The 22,181-nt window shown below is 54.1% G+C and overlaps 1 protein-coding gene across 11 annotated transcripts in view; it reads right to left on the minus strand.

Moving 5' to 3' along the window:
• POLL (DNA polymerase lambda) overlaps positions 1-22,181 on the minus strand; it is a 23,718-nt gene continuing 1,537 nt past the window's right edge. For 3 of the 11 annotated variants that reach the window (XM_075758079.1, XM_075758082.1, XM_075758080.1), the window contains exons 2-9: positions 21,526-21,669; positions 20,938-21,235; positions 20,103-20,274; positions 16,749-17,072; positions 15,965-16,138; positions 14,885-15,013; positions 12,670-12,838; positions 10,717-12,281 (exon numbers count right to left, since the gene is read on the minus strand). In XM_075758079.1, coding sequence (XP_075614194.1) covers positions 11,917-12,281; positions 12,670-12,838; positions 14,885-15,013; positions 15,965-16,138; positions 16,749-17,072; positions 20,103-20,274; positions 20,938-21,235; positions 21,526-21,640 — 1,746 coding nt within the window. In that variant the 5' untranslated portion in view covers positions 21,641-21,669 and the 3' untranslated portion in view covers positions 10,717-11,916. Of the gene's footprint in view, positions 246-425; positions 804-1,111; positions 4,523-5,943; positions 6,027-10,716; positions 12,282-12,669; positions 12,839-14,884; positions 15,014-15,964; positions 16,139-16,748; positions 17,073-20,102; positions 20,275-20,937; positions 21,236-21,525; positions 21,670-22,181 lie in introns of those variants that run through there. The other 8 variants (XM_075758084.1, XM_075758083.1, XM_075758089.1 and 5 more) reach the window with 7 other exon arrangements.

Here is a 22,181-nt window from a genome sequence, read left to right on the forward strand (position 1 = left end):
CTTTTTTATTTTTTTTTCCTCCCCTCATAAGCACTTTAATGTGTGTTCGCAGCCCGGCTGATCCCCACAGCCATGGAAATATTAGGTTGACGGATGTGGTCTGTCGCCAGTGCTCCCTCAACGGGTCTGCCTGTCAGCTCGCCGATGATGACATTAACACGGGAAGAAAGTGATGACAAATGCCCGTTATCAGGGAACGAGGCCTGTGACAAATCGCACGGCGCCTCGCGAGCAGCCCCATTACGCTGTAATAAAAAAAGATGGATGGCTCAGCGCACCGGGGCCCCGCGCTAATGCGATTTCGCCTGGTCTCTCCGGGTTCTAATTAAGGCAGAAAACGGAGAACGAACAGGAGTCCCTGGTGCCCGGCCCCCACCCAGCCCCCCCAACACCCTGTGGCGATGGGCACTCGCCCTCGGGGACGGTGTCCCTCCGGCCGCCCCAGTGCCCCGGCCCCTTGGAGAGGGGTTTTGGTGGGGACGCAGACAAACAAGAGGTGCAGATGTCTGGGGGGAGCTTGTGGTGGGGGTGGGGATTGGGGGGGACCCTCCAGCCTGTGCCTGCCCATCCTGCCTCTGCCGGGTGGGCTCAAGGCTCCTCCAGCCAGGGTGAAGGGAGGAGGGGAGGACACGGCCACCGTCAAGCGCGTCACTCACAGACAAATGTCACCTCCACCATCTGCTGCAGCGTGTGGGGCTGGGGGGGTGGGGACTGCTGTGTGGCGGAGAGGGGCAGGGACAGCATCACCCCAGGAGGATGCTCAGCCGCTGTGGAGCGGGGATGCCGACACCGGCCATGGGGTCCTGTGGGGACAGAAAGGGGGTGGCCATTGGGGGGGGTGCTGAACAGGGCATGAGGGGTCCCTGGGATGCTCACGAGAAGCAGCGACCTGTTTTGGGACACGGGTGGGGTAAGGCAGCTGCAGGGGTGTCACACCTCCCTGGGGGACACAGCTGTCTGCACCCACTGAGCACACCGATGCTGTCCCCTTGGTGGCAAGGAGATGGCCACAGCTGCCAGTGAGGGTGGGAGATGGCTACATCCAGCACTCACTCCGGCAAAGGGGCTGTGAGCACACACGCGCGCACACACACACACACACACACACACCCATTCTGTGGGGTGCACAGTGAGGATGAGCACCCCACAGCTCCAGGATGGGGTGCCTGGGCTGCGGACACAGGCGCTTCTGCTGACAGACCCCACACAACTGCCACCCACCCGCTGCAGCCGGGTGCCCCCAGACCCACCCAGCTGCCTGCACACCCCTCACTCCCTCCCACCACCCTAGCAAGGAGGTAGGTCTGGTCTCCCTCCCCACCTCTGCACACCCTGCATCCTCGGCCCCCTTGGGTGTTTTCAGTAGGGTGCAGGGGAAGGAGATGTGCAAGCAGCGACTCATTATTCCCTGTCCTCTCCTCAGAGACCTGAAGAGCATCCACAGATGTGGACAGACTTGCAGGACATCTTAGTGGGCTGCAGATACCCCCACCAGCACCTTCTGTCCAGATGCCCGGAGAGGAGCAGTTGCACTGCCATCAGGGTCTGTCCTCATGGCTGGATCCGTCCCTGCTGGCACCTCGCAGAGATGGTGGGATGCCACACCTGTGGGGTTTTTCCATCTTCTCCACTTGTAGGGAAGGTCTGGGCAGCCGCCAGCCCTCACCAGACCTGGCGTGGGTGATGCCAAGGGGATGCAGCCCCTGCACCCACTCTGCACCCCACAGGATAACATGGAGCAGCCATCTCCTGCTGCGGGTGACGGCCGGATCCAGCACGTGTTATTTACCTGATTCTCAGACTCTCAATTTCTTTTGCTTTGCTACGTGTATCCCTACAACTCCAGGCAGGACACAGCAAGGCACAGGGAGCGGGTAGCACGGGGACCTGCCAGGGGACATCACTGTCTGTGGGCAATGGAGAAGGAGGCTTGGATGCAGGCTGATCCTTGCCTGGACACCGTGTTGTGCTGCTCTGACCATGCTTTTGAAAGTACTTTTTCTTCTCAGTGCAGAGACGAGTTTCTTCTGGAGGGATCTGTGAGTGATCTGTGTTGTGTCCTGGGGGATTTATTGATCATTTCAGGGAGTTTTTTAAAGCTCCCACTTATTTATGGCTCCCCATGCCCCTTCCACACTGTCCAGGCCTTAAAAGGTTGTTTGACAAACTTGAAATATTGCTGGAGCAAAACTGATCCCAACCGGCAACCGTTTTCAGTGGGAGCATTCCAGCTCTGTAGTAAAAGCTGCTAATCTGGAGCTGGACTCACCTATCTGGACTCATCAGCTTTTACATCCCAGATCTAATTTTAGTCCTGGTAAGAGTGAGAGCTGAGCAATGTTTTCCAACAGCTTCCTCTGAATGAGGCTCAGCCTCTGATGCTGTCTAGCAGCATAGATTTAACCTGCTCTCCTGAAGCCAGTGGCCAAAAGAAGCACAGAAGCCATGGAAATGATTTCAAACAAATCACCTTTGCTGAGGGCTGGCTGGGAATGCACCGAGCTCCTGCTGCTGCAGCGGGTTCAAGCCAGGGGACGTGCTTCCCCAGCTGGGCTGAGCTCTGCACGCTGCACCTCTCAGTGCCCAGTGCTCAAGGGTGGTACAAGCCACAAGCTGCTGTTGCCTGAATCCGGCTTAGCCCTAAGAAAGACTCTATAAAATATATTAAAATCACCCTCACAATGTTGCAAAATGACCCCATTGGATCACGTGAAGGATGTGATAAATATCTTGGGGAGGGGTTGCTGGCAAGGATGTGAGCTTTCACTGCAGCCTTGCAAAGTTAGTGCTCCTTGGATGAGAAAACGGGAACCGAAATGTGTGTTATCAGCTGGAAAGCACAGCAAGTGTCAGTCCAGACGTTCGCAAACCCCTCAGCTTGCAAACAGTAGCAGGAAGTCTGGTGGGACCGTGACAGACCCATTGCATCTGCAGGACGGCCAGGCAGTGCCAGGAGAGGCTCGCCGAGCCCTGCGCGTCTGGCCACGAGCGTGGCAGCCAGCGCGCCTCAGCCCTTGGCAATATAGCCCACCGAAAATGAGCCCTTCCCACTGCAGGCAGGCAGGTATTGCTCTCTGGGGAAAAATCCTAATGGCTTATACAGGTATGGCTTGCCATGTTCTCATCCTTCCCCAGCAGAAAGCAAAGGCAGGGTGTCAGCAAGGCTGTGTCACATACGCAATATAAACCTGAAATTTGGGCAAGACCAGTGGAGTTGAACTCTACTCAACAGCAGTACAAACATTTGCAAAAAAAACCTGTCCCCAGCCCTGCCTGGGAGGTGATGTTAGGGGAGAGGTTTGTGCAGACATCTCATGGGGATGCAGTTTTCACCCCTGGGTCTGTCTCAGCCTCAGGGCCCTGCTCTGGGATCACACGTGCCACCCTGTGGGTGAGTCCTCAGCCAAACCAGCACATGCTGCATGGCAAACTCACTGTAGAGAGAGCTTATCCTGGAAAAACAGAGCCAAATCAGGAGAATCAGGAAAGTGGTCAAGCAGTGAGCTCCTGCAGTGCAGCTGAGGGCTGGGAGCCCTCTGAGCAATGGGACCATGGTCACATTTGTTCCCAGTTCCCCTCCACTGCCTGGGGAAAGATGGGCTCCTGCCGGGGCAGGGAAACTCCAGCCCAGGACACACCAATGACATTAGCCATGGCACTGCCACCCCTGGGGGACATTCGGGTCCTGCCCAAGCACAGCAAGGGAATCGTTGTGTTGTGCAAACGCTCCTGCAGAGCTTCAGGAGTCAGAAACCTTATTCTTATGCTCATCCTTTTTAAAAAATATTCTCTTTTATCACCAGGCAGTGGCGATCTCTCGGTGTGCAGCCAGGAGCAGGGCAGGAGTTTTTTTTATAACATCCCCAAGGGCTCCCCCCAACCCACTCAGACCACCTAGACCGGCAGGACAGGCTGGCATCATTCCAGGACAGGAAGCAGCTGCTTGGTGGGTACGTGAATATCCAGGTTTACAGCTGTGCTGAGGTCCTACCTCAGCAGTTGCTGCAAGCAGGGATTGGGGTGACAGCTGATATAGCTGTCCCCAAAACTCAGCTCCCATAGTCTGGCTGGTTGCCCAGTCCAGCTGGGAAAACAAACAGGGCTTATTGCCGAAACACATGGAGAGTATGCTGTGATGGGGGTGAGTGACCCAGGGCCCATGTGCACTGGGGTGGGCGGTCTGGGACCTGGAGGGACACGTGTCCCATGGAGGGGGCAGGAGGAGTGTAACCCCCACAGGAGATTTCTGCACCCCAGGGCTCATAGATCAGGCAGGAGGTGGGGGCAACAGACCATGGGGATGCTTCAGGACACTGACCGTTGCATCGCACTCTGCTGTACCTGTGCCAGGTCCTCCTGGTCCCTCATCCCAGAGAGTCCTGGGCAGGGGCTGGGCTCAGACACCTGGTGCCCTCCCCAGCTTTGCTGTTAATGTTCATGGAGCCATCAGTCTGTGAGTGCCTCAGTTTCTCCCCAACAAGGAGCCAGCCTTCCAGGCTTGAAGCTGTTGACCCAGGGTCCCCTGTGGGTAAAACAGGAGGAAAGCACAGTCAGGAGGAGCCCCTCAGGAGAGGGGACGGGGACAGGGTGGAGGGGGACAGGACGGGAGCTATGTCTGCTCCAGCCCCTGCTTCTCCTGGCTGTGGGTAGTTGTGCTGTTGCAAGCAGAGCCTCAGCAGCACCCTCCTGCCCTGCATCCCTCCTCCCCGGCCCCCCCACCAGCCACTTCACTTTTGCTGTAGCATTGCTGACCTGCCATTAGTTATAATGCCTGAGCCAAAGTAGGAGGTCAGCGCAGGCTGGCCCGGACATAAATCAGCTCCCTATGGGCAAGGAGGCTGGGGGACAGGAGTGACAGGCACCGGCCACATGCTGCAGGACCCCCGCCTCGGCCCTGGGACGCTGCCCAGGGATGGAGACCTCACCCCTGCCTTGCGTTCAGCCAGGCTCCCCAGGGACCATGCTGTACCCCAGGGTCCTCGGGGTGATGGGAAGCACTGTGCCACCTGCCTCAGCTGGTTGCAGGGGGGACAAGGGACAAGGTCCAGCCAGGGAGAAGTTGTACGCCCCCCCCCCCCGAATGACGCAGGGGGACCGAGCCCCTAAAAACCTAGAGGGGGGTATGGAGGACCAGCTCAGGAGGTGTCTGCAGCAGAGCTGGGCACCCACAGGGATGATGTGTCTGGACCAGGGTCAGAGGGGTGGCACCGCGGGGCTGAGGGGACAGTCGGCAGACTGGGGGCATCTCCGCTGGCCTGCTGGGGGGCAGTCTGGGTGGAGGGGGAGGTATCCCACCAAAATGGGGCTGCCTGAGCTGCCCGCCCAAAGGGCCCCAGCACCGGCCCGAGCTGCCTGCAGCCTGCCCATTGCTGCCGATACCCAGTCCTCCAGCTCCCTCTGCTGCCTGCGAGGATGGCGGCTGCCCGAGCCCGCCGCGTCGGGGCTTGAACGGCCGGGAGCAGCTGCTCGGCCGGCCGGGGTCCCCAGTAAGGTCCTCACCCACGGGCGACAGGGCGGCTGCACCAGCATCCCCCCACCATCCCGGTCTGCTGCCCCGGAGAAGGGCTGTGGGCAGGGGATGGTCCCAACAAGCTGCGGGGCGACACGGGGCACCCAGCCCTGAGCAGCCCTCGGTACAACTGGGGAGCCCGGTGGGTGGATGCAGACCCTGGAGACCCCAAGGAGACACAGACTGTAGCGAGAGCTCAGCCTCAGCTCTAGACACCGGAGACTCCGCGCAGGGACTGCAGCTCTGAAGTCCAGCCATTCCTAAACTGCTCCTTTCAGCTTAGGTGATTTTTCTTTTTTTTCTCTGGGTAGAAACGTGTGTCCACACACATGCGCTGTGAGTGTCAGGAGCTGTAGAGGAGCCAGTCTATTTCTTTTTAAAACTTGACATAAGCAGGTAAATTATCTCCAAGTAACACATTTACCATGAGAGGGGAAACGTCGGTGCTGCCGCTGCCACCAGAGCAGGAGTGCCTGCCTCCCGTTCCCCGCAGTGATGGGGAGCCTGAGTTATGGCCCTGTTGGAGAGACAGCGGGTTTGTAAATGCCTCTGTTTGTGCTGTTTTCCAGCCCGACCAGAGCCTATTGATCACCAGGGCAGGAATAAAGCCAGCGAAGCGAAGCAGGAGCAGAAAAAGCAGAGGCATGCGGTCAGAGCCACGTATGGGGCTGATGCATCCTCATGGGACGCACAGCCATGCTGTGCCAGGAGCTGGGTGCATGCAAGGATGCTCGGATCTGGCCTCCCCTGGGACCTCTGTGTCCTTTCCCTGCTGGGAGACCCCTGGTCTGAGGACACAGCCTGCATCTTTCACCCCTCAAACAAGCTGGTTTACTTGGACCTGGACAGCAACTGCAAAAGAGTTTAAAAGTCAGGACCACATGGCACTACAGGTTGAAGATCCCTCTGCCAGGCTGGTACAAGCAGGGAGCCTTGTGGCACATATATTTGGTGTGAAACAAGGCTGGTTTGGGGATGAAGGCTGAGCCTTTATTTGGCCATGTCTCACAGCCACTGAATGCTATCAAGGCTCCTCAGGAACTGGGATGCTGTTTGCACCCAGTGAAAACCAGACCCTGCCCAAAGAGCAAACAGCCTCAGGAAATGCAAGAAGGAGGGAAACTGAGGCACAGAGCAGCAGTGTAGCAAGTAGAGATGTCCTGAGTTTGAGCCAAGGCCTCAGTATTGGGCCCTTTTTACAACCTCAAGCACTCACTATAGCACAGCCAGTGCTGAGAGACTTATCTGAGCAACATACAAACTGCTTTGAGTGAATTTTCCCCAAGAGACAGACAAAGGAAAGGCCATTTGCCCAGTGTCTGAGATGAACCTGAGCGGTCTGGGGATTCGCATCCCCCAGGCTGCAGCACCTTTGCAGCGGCACCCCAGCCACTCACACATGCCAGGAGCATGAAGGAGGCACCTTAGCACCAATGGGACAGGGCAGACATAGGGGGGGGCATGCTGGAACAGCCCCCTCCCTCCCAAAGCCATTTCCTTGGAAGGGGGGGACATGACACAGCTACTCCAGGCACATGAGCTGCCCCGTAAGAGCTAGTGTACTTTAGGCATGTGGTTGCTGTCCCCACGAGCCCTGCACAGAGCCAGGCTGCTTCATGCCAAGGTTAGGGATGTCCAAGGGGGCGGTGTCGGATCAGGGCACTCAGCTCATGAGATCTTACCTGCCAGTCACAGGCAGGTTGTTTCCCATAGTGCAGGAAGGGAAACTGAGGCAGAGAGGGTCCCTGGGACTTGTGGAGCAGGGGACGATGGCAATGGCCCTGTCCTGGCTGCACCATCCCTACTAAGCCATAGGGAAAGTCACTTGCCTACCAAGCGTGAGGCCCCTGTGCAGACCACCCCATGGGATATCATGGGGGGACAATCCCAGGGTGCCCCAGAGGGCACTGGCTCCAGGCTTTGCTCCTGCAGACACAGGCTCACACTGACCACCAGCCCCTGCTGTGAACTCCACCACAGGATATGGCACAGCATCCTGCCACATATCCATGCCACATTCCCATCAGGACATCACTGCCTTCACCTGGGTGGATCTTCTTCCAGCCAGAGACCACTGGTGCTGGAAACAGAGACTGCTATGCTGAATGGTGATGTTGGGACCTGGCGCATCCCCTGCTGCGTCCCTCGCTCCTGCTGCCCACCAGCTGTCCAGGCAGGGCTCTCGCTCTGCATCCTCCAACCCTGGGGATGCCCCGCAGAGAGCTCCGCCCCCCTGCCAAACCAGCCCTGCCTGCACCCCAGCAGCCCTCCCCTTGCACTCCACACCACACTGACATCGCCCCGGCCATCAATAGCGCTTGGTTAATTAATTTGATGGGAACAGCAGGGACCGCACTTTGCATTTAGTGAACTTCTGAGAACTTCCAACCTCATCTTCATAATTGGCCTCATAAATTTGAGGAAAGAGAGAAATCAGCAAAGCCAGAGGAGCGCGGGAGGCAGGAGAGGCCCCGCACGCAGGAGGGCGGGCAGGCGCATGAGAAGTGACTCTATTTGGTGTCCTTATTTAATTTTATTGCACAGATCCATCTTCACCCGCCCCCTCCCTGCCTAGCCCTCTCTCTCCCGCTCTCCCTGCTGGGTTCACCTAATCATGATAAATTCATATTCATTTCCCTGCCTGCTCCGGCGGGGGGAGCAGCTCCCTTACATTCACCCAGCCATGCTGCCATTAGCAAATATTTACTCATGAATACAAAGTGCCAGTGTTACAAGCCAAACCACCCCTTCTGCACCCCTTTTCCCCCCAGTCCCAGCACCCCCCCATCCCTGCATGAGGACAAGCATGACAGCTAAGGATGGGTGTCCTCCCGGCAGGGTGGGAAGAGCTGTGTAACAGCACTGCAGTGACTTGGCCCAGGCTTTTTCTTCCTGTTACCCTGATGGGCAGAGAGAGGCTTGATGAGGGGGGCAGGAAATGCCTGAGGCCCCAGTCTGGACCCACCCTGGGGGTGCAGGGAGCAGGGAGGGGGAGCAAGGGGCTCTGCTGTAGGAGCTGAGACTCCGTCCCGGCTCCCCGACTTTCCACTCAGTCTCTAAGTGCTGCTGCGTTTGGGTTTATTTTTAATTTTCAGGATGATCAGACTCACAGCCAGGGAGGGTGGGAAGGGGGTACACTGGGGAGGGGGAATAGCCAAAGCCCCTTCCCGGGAAGCAGCAAACAGGCAACATCTCATTAGAGATGCCTAAAACTGTGCTCACCCTGCCTGCACCCATCCTGGGGGCTCAGCACCCACCTCCTCCCAGGTACCCTGGGAGCTCCATCCCTTGTACCTCCTTTGCAAATGTGGCATCCCAGGGTTTAGAAGAGGCAGAAGCTGTGCTGGGGTAAGGGAGTAGCCAGTTCCTGCCCTGCTGTGAGGGCAAAAGAGGGGGTCTTGGAGGAGGACGTGGCCTCAGGGGATGCCAGGCTGGAGTTAGCCCCTGGCTTGGGTTCTGCAAGTGACTGGGAGGGTGGAGGGCAGGGTTAGGGGCACAAGGAAGAGACTGTGTGGGGCAGCTCTGTCCCCTCCCATCCAGGTCAGGAGGCACTGCCTAGCCCAGGGTTGACTCACAGTGGGCAGCATGGTCCAGCTCCTCGTGTTTCTCCCCTTGTATCAAGACAATGGAGAAACGGGCGCCTCCAGTATCCAGAAATGTCATCTCCAGCTGCTCTGGCTGAGCCTGGTCGTGCTCCTTCGCCTCCTGTCCCTTTGCATCTGCCACAGCTGCACCCCGGGGAGATGACCCCCATCCATCCTTAGCCCTTCTGGCTGCAGCTGGCCACAGGAGGGCCCTCTGCCCCCTCCAAAGCTCCTGGGCAGGGATTTGTGGGGTGGGAGTAGACAGACACCAGGTCCCTTCCCTCACAGAGCTGGGGGGCTGGCAGGACTTGTCCCCCAGCAGCCTTCACATGACATGCATGCACTAGGGCCACCCTCTCTGCCATTCCCAGGAGGCTGGGTGAAGTCCTGCTCCTGAGCGGCCCGGGCCCCACACTCACCATCTGGCCTGCCCCCCCTCCAAGTAAAAGCAGCACAACAGCAGGGCCAGGGCTTTGACATGCTGCTGCAGCACCCCTTTGGCACCAGGGTGCGAATCGTGTCCCTGGAGAGGGGGGATGACAAAGGGGAAGGAGCTGGGGACCAGCAGTGCCACATGTCCCCCACCTCCAGCAGTGTCCCCAGCACGTGGCCCTGGTGAGAGGGGCAGCCCCAGCCCTCCAGGAACAGCTCGCCCCAGCACCCAGAGCTGGAGGCAAACCTGTGTTCATCAAGGGGCCAAGGTGAGCAGCCCCATACCCTGCCCCAGCCCAGGCAGAAAGAGACTTGTGCCCACAGCTGCCAGCCATAAGGCTCTAGGAAAGATCCTCCAGGATCATCCTAGCAGCACTGCGGGGAGAGGGAAGCCCCATCCAACCTCCCTTTGGGGCAGGACTATCCCCAGCTGTAGATGAGGCCAGCTGTGGCCCTGCCCAGCCAAGCCTAGATGTCCACAAGGATGGAGACTCCATCTTCTCTGGGGCTGGTCTCAGGGCTGCACAGCCCTCCTGAGGCGAGAGCGCTCCCCCCAGGCCTCACTCCTCTTTGACCCTGGAGACCCCAGCCCAGCCCTTGCTGGTTCTGCCCAGCCTCTGCCCACCCCAGCAGCCTCTGGCCCTTGCCAGCTTCTCCATCTCCCTTTTGAGCTAGTGTTTCTTTCTGCTCATCTCCATGTGCTCCCTGGGCTTCCAGGCTGTTCAGATTCCCCTTGGAAAACCAAAGCATTTCCATACTCAGGAGACTGAGCTGTGTTCCAGGCACAGAACAGGAGACAGAGCAGCAGCCAACTCCCACATACCCTACTCTTTGATGAAATACAGAAAAGCTGACAGCAGTCCCTTCCAGACTCCACAGAGGAAGTGACAGTTCAGCCCAAGGCTCAGAGCTCAGGAATTGCTCCTTTCTCTGGGCATGGCCAGCCCCAGCTTAGCCATGCTGCCAGAGGGATGCCAGGACAGAGCCAGGTCCCGCTCTGCTATGGGAGGATGGTGGCCAGAAACTCCCTGCCCTGAGAGCCAGAAGTGGTGATCCAGCAGTGTGAAGGTCTCCACTGCCTTCTCGCTGCCCGTACTGAACACAGGGAGACAGGCCAGCACAGGAGGGGCTCCTGGTCAGCCAGAGGGAAGAGTACCAACGATTGCAGGGCAGACAGCAAAAAGACAGAGATGTGAAGGAAAAAGAGAGAAGGGATTTATTATACTTCAAATTTCAAAGCACCAAGACATGCCAGAAGACATTCATTTCCATCAGGTGTTCAGTAGAAAGGCTGGGCTGACAAATAACACTGTTGGGGGTCAAGGCCTCCCCAGCAAACACCCCAGCCCCACTACCGGTGCCCAGCAGACACAGCTGATGCTGCAGCAAGAAACTCTGCAAACCCACCAGGGTTAACTCTCTTGTGCCTGCCCTGGCAGCAAACACGCAGCCTGTCACTGCATATGACAAAGACACGGCAGGGGGACCCCGACAAGAGGAGGGAGCGAGAGGCCAGGCCAGGCCCAGAGACTGGCCAGAGGGAACCCTGGGGTCCTGGCACAGAAACACCCACCTTGGCCTTCCTGCCAGCCAATGCCACAGGGCAGCACCTCTGCCAGGAAGAACCACTGCAACACCCGCAACAGAAACAGAACGCTGCAAGTCTCTGGGACGTTCATTGCCAGAATATAAAAATAGTTGAGGTTTCCTGAGCAATAAAATTCAATCACATGGAATTGACGGGGTAGCATTTTGTATACGCAAATACACACACTCTCTGATCAAAGACCAGATGTCTCCACAGTTTCCACACATACAAAGGGAAAGCTTTGCTTCGCCCAAATTAGAACTAAACTATCTCCTTGTGTTTCTCTCTGCCTCCAAACCTCCCATGCACACACACAGCCCTGCGCGGTTACATTCAGTGCCATTACATTCAAACCCTTCTCATCCCCTGAGACGTGAGGGGATCACAGCTCTGCACCAATTTTCTCTGCCAGAGATTTTGGGGTGTCTGTGCACAGACACAGAGGAAGACACATCCCACTTCCCCCATTCCCAAGCACTGGGAGGGACTGGATCACAAGGCTCTGCAGCCCAGCCTTCTGAAGCTTCCCTGGGGAGAGCCAGGCCAGGGTAGCTGATGGGCAGCAAGCCCTTTTGGTTAGTCAGGGGCTGCCTGTGGCATTTGGCAGTGCTTCCAGCCTGCGGCCTCTGCTGCGTGAAGCCACACAGCTCTGCCAGCAGCAAGGCCCTGCACTTGCGAGGAGCCCCAGTTTGCTGGGATATGTCCCCCAGTCTGCAGTCACCACAGAGCAGCACTGGGGAAACCAGCACCCTTCAAAACAGCAGCACAGCAACGGGGCCAGGGTGCTGGCTGACAACCAGGTGTCACCAGTCCCGTTCTGAGGGCTCCCGGTAAGGCAGCCCCAGCTGAATGAAGACATCTCTCTCAGTGGGAGTGGGCAGAGTATGGCCAGACATCACCTTGACACCTCCAGGGCCTCGCACCACGGCTGAGCTGAGGGCATGCTCCGAGAGGCTCATGCCCTTGGTCTTGGCCAGGGCCCGCATGGAGCGGTTGAAGTGAGCTGAGCCGGTGAAGTAGAGCAGGCCACAGGCGAACTCACTGTAAGGCACCACGATGATGTCAAGTCGGCGGTGACGTCGGGCTGGCCCGGGGAGGCGGCACACCCCCAGGTACTTCTTCTGATCACCGTTGTCCTCCTGACTCAACAGGTCGTCCGTTAGGAAGCCTGGGAAGAGGGAACAGGCAGAGAGGAGCTGAATGGCAGAGACTGACACCCCCAGCCCGAACTCCTCACTGTCCAGACAGCAGCTGACGTGTCTCATGATGTGCTGTGGGACCCCCAAGGGCAACCCAGCCTCTGCCCTGACAGCCTCATGCAGACAAAGGAAGCCATGCTGAGCTGCAGCAGTGCTCCCTCCTTAACACTGGCTGCAGAGCTGCCACTGGAGCAGGGCCAGGACCAGGGACAGTACTCTAAGGACTTAGAAGATGTCCTCTCCTTGGGAAAAGCGACCATTCACGCTTCAATGAATGCCATTCACCTCACTGCCTCCTCAGTTTGGCCATGCTAAAAACAGCTTTGAGCACCATGTGCCGGTCCCCAGCCCTCTTACCGCTCCTGTGGAGGCTGTCGAGCAGCTTGCTGAACACCCCACGGTGAGACTGCCCATCTGGGTGAGTGACCAGCACATCCACGTCTCCACAGGTGGGCTTCCCCCGACGGTAGGAGCCACATGCCACACACACGAGCCCAGGCTTCAGGGCCAGGGCAGCTTGTCTGACCTCCAAGAAGAGAAAGAGGGATGAGGAGTCAGAGACCAGTCTCTTAATGCCCTTTCCATCAAGGCAGCAAAGGATCTTTGGGCCTGCCTTGTGGCCTGTCCTGCATCTCCAGGGTCTCCATAAGGAGCAGACACTTGGCAGGCATAGCAAACTGCCCCACCAAGGAGGCTGGCCACATCAGGAGCCACATGAGCTGGGGTGGCCTCCACCCAGTCCTGCAAATGCCCAGCACGCAGCTACACAACACAGTGATCTACCACGGTGCTACCATCAGTCATCAGCTGTTGGGGGCACTGGACTGGAGCTGGGTGGGGACAAGCAGGAAGATGCAGCAATGCTGAGGGGGCAAAGTATGGTACAACCTTTCAGAGCCTTTGATTTCTGAGACAGCAGGACAGAAGAGGTTTTTCAGCTCTCCTGTGGGCCTGGAGGACAAAGCTCACCAGCTCTGCCCACAAAGAGAATCAGTTCAACACAAGATGGTCACAAATTCTGTTTCAAAAGCAGAGATAGGCTCATGGACAGTCTCCCCAGCAGGACCCAAGACAGCAGAAAATCTGCAAGTGTCCCTTGAAGTGCACTCCTGCCAGGAGCTCTGCCTTTGCAGGAGAGCTGGGCTTTGTGACCCAGAAAACCCACAAATGTCCCAGCATTTTAGACCAAGCAGGTGCCAACATGCTGCTGCCACCAATCAGACACACATAATCAGAACTTCCCCTAATGCAGTCACCTCCAGGCTGGATGGACCCCAGCTCCTGTTGTGTGCAGACAGTGCTAATTCTGATGGCTTCATTCATTAAGTGCTTAAGAAAGGTTCCTAGGTCTCCTTGGGCAGGAGTATTCTTGGTCTGATTGTGCCAATCATCCTGCTGGCAGCAAATAATCAGGGGCTCAGCAATTCCCAGTGACGAGGCCATCACAGAGGCTGGGGTTCAGGAAGGCAGTGTCCATGCCCACAGCCCCTTGTCACACTTGGGGATCATCCTTCATTAGCACGAGATAAACCCATTAACCTTTGCCCCAGAGGTGCTCCAAGAAGCCACAGGCCTTTCTCATGCGGAGCAAGCCCTCCTCTGGTGTCCCTGCCCCCCTTCTGGCTTTAAATGAAGATTTCTAGAAAACTCCCAGCTTCACCCGAGAGCCTAAAAGCTCCTCAGATCTCACTGTGACAGGCAGCACAGACAGTGACTAATCCCTCATTCTCTCTCCTGGGCCTGGATCAGAAGTGTGTGCGTGTGTATGGAGGGGAGCACAGTAATCCCATCAAGATAACAATAGACCCACCCCAAGAGCCAGCTCCTCAACCCAGCCTGCCTGGGAAAGGGACCACTCACCACCAAAATGGCTAATCCGGCACACAGGACTGACACCCCAGCAGGAGCTTGGCAGGAGTATTCTTCGTGGCTAGGCCCCGTGGCAGAGTGACAGAGTCACACTAGCTGCTGCTTCCATGGTGATTGGAGAGCACAGGGGCAGCAATGACGGTGTCACCCCCAAGCTCTCTGCTCACATTAGGGTACACTGGCTTAGCAGCCCATAATCCTGGAGTGCCATGGCATAGCAGAGCAAGCAGCACCCATCTGCAACCTGAATTCCCTTCACTTTCAGCAAGGATATCCATGCTCAGTCTCCCCACTGACAACTAGCTCCCAGGGTGCTCACAGCTGTCTTTGGAGAAGCAGCACTAGGGAGGCAGCTCAGGAGCCCTGGCTGAAGGCAGCGACCTCAGAGATGAGAGGCAGGAAAAAGGAGCAGGAAACCTGCTCGTCCCACCATCCCACATGCAGCCTTTTTCAAAGCAGTGTGTAGAACTGACACCTGTGAAATATCATTCTCCTTGCCAGGCACTCAAACTGAACCTTCCTATGGGGCAAAGCAGGTGCCTTGTGTGCCTGTGCCCAAAAAGGGTCCCTCAACCACTGACCCTGCTCAGAGGAGAGGCTGAAGAGCTCAGCTACAACAGCGAGGGACATTCCCACAGCATGCACACTCCTGTCAGGTCCCAGCAGGTACTCCACTCTGAGAGCCTGGGGCTGAGCTACTCACGGTCTGTTCTATTTCTGCAGCTTCCTCCCGAGGCATGCGCTCCAGAAAATCTGTGTAGTGCTTCAGCCCCACAGCTTGCTGGCTGGTGAGAGTTGCCTTGGTACGGATATCATCTAGCGTCCGGAAACCCTAGTACAGACCATGTGATGATATTCAAATATCTACTGAGACTTGGCTTTTCAAATACTTTCAACCAAGATTTGGGGAGATTGTATTTAATCTGTCTCAAGTCCAGATCAGTCACAGCTTCTGAGATCACATGCAGAGACCACTTAAGGCCTGGTGCCTAAAAGTAGGTATTTAGGCAATCCTACTACCCACACACACCTCTAATCTCCACCCGACAATGACTCTGAATCTTAGCTAAACCTGACAGAAGGCTACTGTTCTTAAGGCAGTATGTTCCTACAGCTTCAGGGAAAACAAGTGATGCAGGTAAAGGAACAACACATGGCATATCCTAATGAGGGAAAGCCTACAATGTGAGCACAACCATATTTTTAAGAATCCAGTCACAAACCAAACACTACAGGAAACGAGGCTTCATTAGCTCTACGCTCAGGAAACAAATTGTATTTAAAGAAGGAACCCACCCAGCAGCCTGGGTTGCTTATGTTGGCACAATTACTTTAACTTCATTTTTACAACTGCCAGACAAGGTGGACAGCTGCTCTGACAGCTACAGGAGCCAGTCAGGCCAACAGGCCAGCAACTGGATCAGGAGCTCTCATGACCAAGAAGTCATGGCTCAAGCCTGGCTCTTAGCAGTGTCATTGCACTGAACGGATGAGCTCCAAGCAGTGATGCTAATGGAAGAGGCAGTGTGTCCTCCACTCCTCCTATTGCACACCTCTGTTGCCTGTCCGCCACCCAAACTGAAGTCTCAGCTGGGGGCATTCCATTCTCCCCAAACATACCCACAATGGGACCTAGCCTCACAGCTCCTCCCATAAAACCAGACTCAAATCTCATCTGTGGATACTGGCAATTAGAAACTATTTGTGAAAGTAGTTCTGCTACACTCAGAAGCAGTCTTCAAACCCTAGTCTGAGAACCTCATGTGTAAGGCACTAAACTTACCTGCTGGTACCACATCTGAGCTGTCTTGACCCCTGCTCCCCAGATGTTGGAAAACAACTCCAGCACAGGCACGCTCTCACTAATGTGATCCAGCTTGCGCAGATGCCCAGTATCCAAGATCTCCAGGATCTTCTCTGCCATTCGCTTCCCGATCCCAGGGATCTTACAGGCTTCCTAGCAAGAAACCAGAGTTGCTACTGAAAAGTGAAGACTACAGACAAACTGGGGAGCTGCTACCCACTCGGAGCCTGGTTAGCCATTTGATCAGTGATTGATAAGTGGCAGGACTAGTTCTGACTGCTGCTTTCTTCTGTAGGCCAGGCTTACACAGGCTACATTGATTCAAAGCCAAGTGGAAAAGGACAAGCATGCCGAACAGAACTGAAACACTAACACACTGAATGGCTGGACTGTCACAGCCAATCAGGCCTAGATCCAGGCAGTTTTATATATCATCTCCAACGGTGGCAGTTGCTGATGCTTAAGAGGAAGGTGAAAATGTCCCTGCATTGAGCCAGGAGAAGGCATTTATATCATGGATGCTCAGATCTGGCCCTAAAGATTTAGACTCCCCTTTTCTGCTCATCTGAAAACACCACGGGTGGCCAATAAATACAATTCATATTTGCTACACAACTTCCAATGAAACCCTCCAACAGGAGGGAATCGCCAAGGCCTGAAGATAAGCTATTACATGTACGGAAAGAGAAAGGAATCTGGCTCATAATAGAGCTAGGATGCTGGGTCTATCTTGCTACACCACCATCCTGGGAAGGTGTTTTACCTGGTAGGAGGTGACTGGTTTGTGGTAGCTCTTGAGTGCATTGATGGCTTTGGAGTAGCCCAGAGCTCTCCACTTGTCCCCCTGGACAGAATAGGCCTTTCCCAGCACTTCCAGCTTCTCTGTGATGTACTGGTTGTGATTCTCCTTCTTGCTGTTGGAGGAATGGGCACAAACCCACTTGCTAGCAGGCTGGGTCACTGCGGAAGAGCTGTCACTGGTCTCCTCTGACGATTTCACAGGGTAGCGGCCAGAAATCAATGCTTCCAGATCTCCCTGGGTGACACCAGCATCTTCTCCTTCACTGTCTTCATCATCAGAGACCTTCTTTAGGGAGAGGTAGAAAAGCAGCCATGTGAGAATAAGTGCATGCCTCACATATGTCCCCTTGGCACAGGCTGCTCCTGAGAGTAGGAAGTCAGAGCACTAAGAAACCTCCAGGGCATGCAGTGCTCCAATTGCCATCTCTGGAAGCTGTTGGTTATATGCACACCATAGCTCTTCATGCCTCAAGCTACACATGCAGCCCTTGAAGCTACACGCACATCTCACAAAGCACAAGAGACTAGAGACTGCAGTCCACCTGTGATCCAAGCACACACGCACCTCCTACAGCCAAGCCCATGAGATCTAACTGAGGTAAGACATTGGTTAAGTGAGCAACTACTGCCAGCAGCATGGTATGACAATGCTGAAATCCCTCACTGGAGGGGATCCTGGCTCCCTGCTCCCACCTTTCACTGGTCTAGTGGCTGCATAGGCACATCTCTCACTTTCAGACTCTGCACCTTCCACCCCATGATGCAGATGGCAAGAGACAGGCACTGAACTCTGTTTTCACATTACAGACACAAAATCTTAACAGGGTAGTAAATTACAAACCCCTCATTTTCCCCATGGCTATCTGCAAGAGAAAAGGGGGAGGAAGGAATGACACAAAGGACTCCACATTCCTCAGTGACAGAAGAGAGAACCAATGTATACATTTGCTGATACCCTCAGCATTAGGATGCCTCTGTGTGGACTTAAGAAACAATGAGCCTTGGCTTCAGGTAACGAACAAAAGAGGATAGAAGTGGGAAGCCGCATAGAGGCTTTGTAGACTGCGTTACTCACTGGGGTCCCCCTCTCTCCTGATGTATAAACACAGGAGTCCACAAAGATCCAAGAGTTCCTGTACTGTGGAAGTAACCCTGAATGGCACAGGGCTGTTTGTGATTAGTGCAGCAATTACACATGGCACGCAAGTCCTGTTACAAGTTTCTACAGAGCATCAACCTAAGTAAGTCGGAGCCATATCCTTACAACCTCTGGTTCTGCTGGCTAAGGAGGTGTGGAGACACAATTCCTGCAAAATACAGCACTGAAGTCTTCAGGAAGAAGAGGCAGGATGTTTCCCTTTTGTAATCTTGTTTTATAACTCTGAAAATGGGGTCAGACTGAGGACTTGACAGACTAAAGCAGTTTTATTCGCCTTGAAATGCAACTCCCTTAAGACGCTGTTCCCTCTAAGGACAGCAAAGCCTCAGAGTGTACAGATTGGTTAGTAAGCTTTTAAGAAAGCATTTAAGGAGCATGTTATCCAAGCACGATGCAAACAACTCTGCAGCTGGAGCATTCAATTCCCATCCTCTCGGCCAGCAGTGCCACACAGGTAAAACAACACATAAACCCCTGACTCTCTACGCTTCGCCAAAGCAGCTGATGGACTCTTTACAACCATACACGCAAAACCAACTAGTCCCATCAGCTTCTACGATACTCCAGGATCCTACAGCAGCTGGGAGAGACCAAGATGTGCATGGTTTGTCTGGAGCACAGCACAGGAGCCAGGATAGCAGTTGAAGCCTAGTAGCTGAGGAAATACACCACTTGAGAGGGAGGCAGGCAGCCTAGGCTAACAGTCCCAGGGTTCAGCCAGTGAGTAACTGGCACCGCTTGCAAAGGCTGCCTTGCAGAAAACTACCGCATCCAGATGCCAGTCACACAGTGGTTGCTACAGTCTGACTGGTAACTGGGTTTCCTCACAGGAGTTTACATCCAAAAACGCAGAACTCCCAGAGCAGCCCCTGTTCAGAATGAAACACTGGCACACTTATCTCCTAGAGAAAAAAACATCCACCCAAGCTAAAAAATACTCTGTGCTTAAATGGAGGGTACTTCTAAGCTGAGATTTCAGCTTTCCTGTTGTAGCTGGGTCTTAAAAGTGGTTGGTACTGTCTTTAAAGCATATCCTGTTCTCTTCTCCTCCCTAAACTGACGAAGGATTTTACTGTCTACAAATATTGCTTTTGTGCACAGCCTAACAGGAAATATCATTGCTTGAGGGGATTTAGACAGAAAAAAACGCAATAAGGCTTCAGACTCGTAGCAGCTGTCTGACCACTCTGCAGAAAGCAGGGCAGATACCACAGGATCTGTAACAGTACAAAAGATCCTTTCGCCCACTAAGTATGAGATTTGTTAATAACGACTGCCATTAAATTAGTTACAAGAAACAGCAAGGATAAGGTAACTGCAAAGACGATGCAGTGAAGCAGCAGCCAACTCCATCTATAGCACACTGGATAGTAAGTCTGGGGAGAAAAGATCCTCCCCTACACATATTCAAGAGAAAGCCTAAAACAAAGGAGCCCTCAGCAGACTGCCAGTTAAGGAGTTACTACAGGGTTTTGTGAAACAAAATTCAGGAGCTGCTGCTCTAAGAGGTCTGGGGTAACTTTACTACAGATAGATTTGAATGATGCCAATGTCCCAAAAAAATTCAGCAAACTTGAGTAAAAATACAGAGAAAGGAAAGAAAGCTAACAGCAGGTCAGAGAAGCTGACTCACAGTAGAGGTCACTAATAACCCAACACAGATATTTTAAGCACACCACCACAGTCACTGGAGTGGCAACCTGATCCACTGCACATGTGTCTGAACAGGGTGTTTGCCAAGGAGTGGAGAGTGGGTCAGTATGGCTCAGGCAGGAACACGGGATGGAGTATCAGAGACAGCTTCCTGAAAGGGAGATATTCTCAGCCAGAGAATATTCCTCAAAAGGACGCAGGGAAAACATGATCACCAGAGTGAGCCTTGGCCTGATCAGAGCATCAGGACTGCTTCAGCTGGAAATGTTCTGATGGGGACAGGAATTTAAGGGGTGTTGTTTCTACTTTTAACACCTAAAAGGGACAAAGAGAAGCAGTAACCATGTCCACAGCCTGAGTCTGCCAGCACCAACCCACTGAAACATCCAAATGCCTTCCCTTTGCTGAGAAAATCTGGCTTTGTATCCCTGCAGGGATGCTCCTAGCCCAGAAAAGCAGCACGCAGGATCTGTTCACAAGAAGGGCCTGTGCAGGAAGCCTCACCTGAGCCAGCTGCTGCTGTCCAAGGGTGCCCAGGTCTCGCTGTGAGGAATCCTCCACCTGTGCTTCAGTATTTGTTTTCACTGCTCCCTCCTCTGCTGGGGGCTGGATCTCTTCACTGGCCAGGACCTCCTGCTGCTGCTGCTCTTTTTGCAGTTCTCCCTCCTCCAGGTACCTGCCATGGATCAGATGCCTTAGTACAGAGGAGGACTTCTCAGCCCCCAGCAGTTTGACTGAGAAATCCTTCTGCATGTTTTGGGATGGAGCAAACAACCCATACGAATTGTACTCTCTTAGATCACAATTAATTACTCTGGTTTTGGCTCAGTTCCCCAATTTCCGTCCACCTCACCGACCTGCAACTTCTATCTACCTCACTCAGACTCTTTCTCCAAAACTTTGCCAAAACATTTTGATCCTAACCTGTGACTGCCTGCTGCTCCATTCCTTATTTCCTCTTGTGCCTAGTTGTCAATTCTCTCTCTACTTTTCATCTGCAACAAGTAAGAAACAGCATTTAATCCTTGGCATTTTTAAAATAAATCTCCTTGTTATCACTGATGGATTAGGAAGCGGTGCCTTTAGCACCTGTAGCAAGTGACAGGACTCCTGTTAGCACTTCTGGGCTCTATTCCATGTTTTCTTACCCCACAGAATGGCAACTGGTCACAAAGTCACCAAATGTCACAGTCTGTACGGGGAAAAGTGACTTTAAGTCATACCTACAGGAGCTGCAAGGAGTTGCAGTCTGAGATTTTGAGCAGAGGTCAAATTTTAGTCTTTTTCAGTTTAGGACAGAAGTGCTGTAGGGAGGAATGACAGTGTGGCGTTTGCATACCTGTGAGGGATGAAGACACCATAGCGAGCAGTACTCAGAAGCTTTTGGTCTCTAATGCAAGCACTTAGCCAGGATGCCTTCACTAGCTGCAACCCTGAAGGTAGCTTGGTTAATTTAAGGAGCCGAAAGGCCCGATCACAGTCCATGTCTTCAGCCACAATGACGTGCGTCACCTCTGAGGAGAGCCGGTGGTGTACAACACCCCCATTCTGGACAATCTGCTTGTGAAAGATTTCCGCCCTGGCTTGGCCGATGCCAGCTTGCAACACGTAGGCGGCGACTGGTTTCAGCCACTCTGCTGAGGAAAACACAGGGGCAGGAGCTCAGTGGCAAGAGAAACAGCATCCCAAACCAAAGGGGCTACACATCTCACATGGTTTGGGCTACATATCTCACATAGGACATGATGGCACCAACAGTGGCAGGCAGTCTTTGGGGGCCACCAGCTGGACACACCAAAGCAAGCTGGCCATCATCTCTACAGAAAACACACTCAGGGGCCAGAAGAAGCCTTTGAGGGAACAGCACCTCCAGTTAACAAGCTGGGGTAGAATATTGTTTTCCACATCACGGGCACAGAGGACTTACCCTCAGGTATCTCTGTTCCTTCCTCTTTTGGGATCTTTGGGGGGATGCTTTTCCCCGAGTCATCCCTCACCTTCTTCCTCTTGGGAAAGGCTTTGACAATCCCTCGTGGCTCCATAGGCCTGGTAGGATGTTTAGCTGCAATTGCTGAATGCCAATAAGAAAGAGGGAGGTTGCTGAGAACAGTGTTATGCGATCACAACAACTTAAGACTCACTCATTTTGCTCACTGCCTTTGTTGGAGTTCTTTTTTTGTTATTACCTTCCAAAAATGCTTGCCCTGAGGGAGGCTCCTGGAAACAAGGACTGCTGCCCACAAGATCAGAAAAATCAAAGTTAGAAACCACCAAAAAGCCACTTAAGATGACCCTGTTTGAATACCTTAGAAACCACTAAAGCTGAGTTCTTATAATAAAAAGTGTTCAACTACTTTATCACTTTGGAGATCCTTCCTGCCCAGCCAACAGAAGCAACTTTATTTCTCAGATATTTCTTAAGCACTGTCCTAGTTTCAGCTGGGATAGAGTTAATTTTCTTACTAGCAGCTGGTATAGTGCCATGTTTTTGATTGAGGATGACAATAATGTTGATAACACACTAATATTTTGGTTGCCGCTAAGCAATCAGGGACTTTTCAGCTTCTCATACAAAAAGGCAGG

This window comes from Balearica regulorum, chromosome 7 (assembly GCF_011004875.1).
Source record: "Balearica regulorum gibbericeps isolate bBalReg1 chromosome 7, bBalReg1.pri, whole genome shotgun sequence".
Classification (NCBI taxonomy): Eukaryota; Metazoa; Chordata; class Aves; order Gruiformes; family Gruidae; genus Balearica; species Balearica regulorum.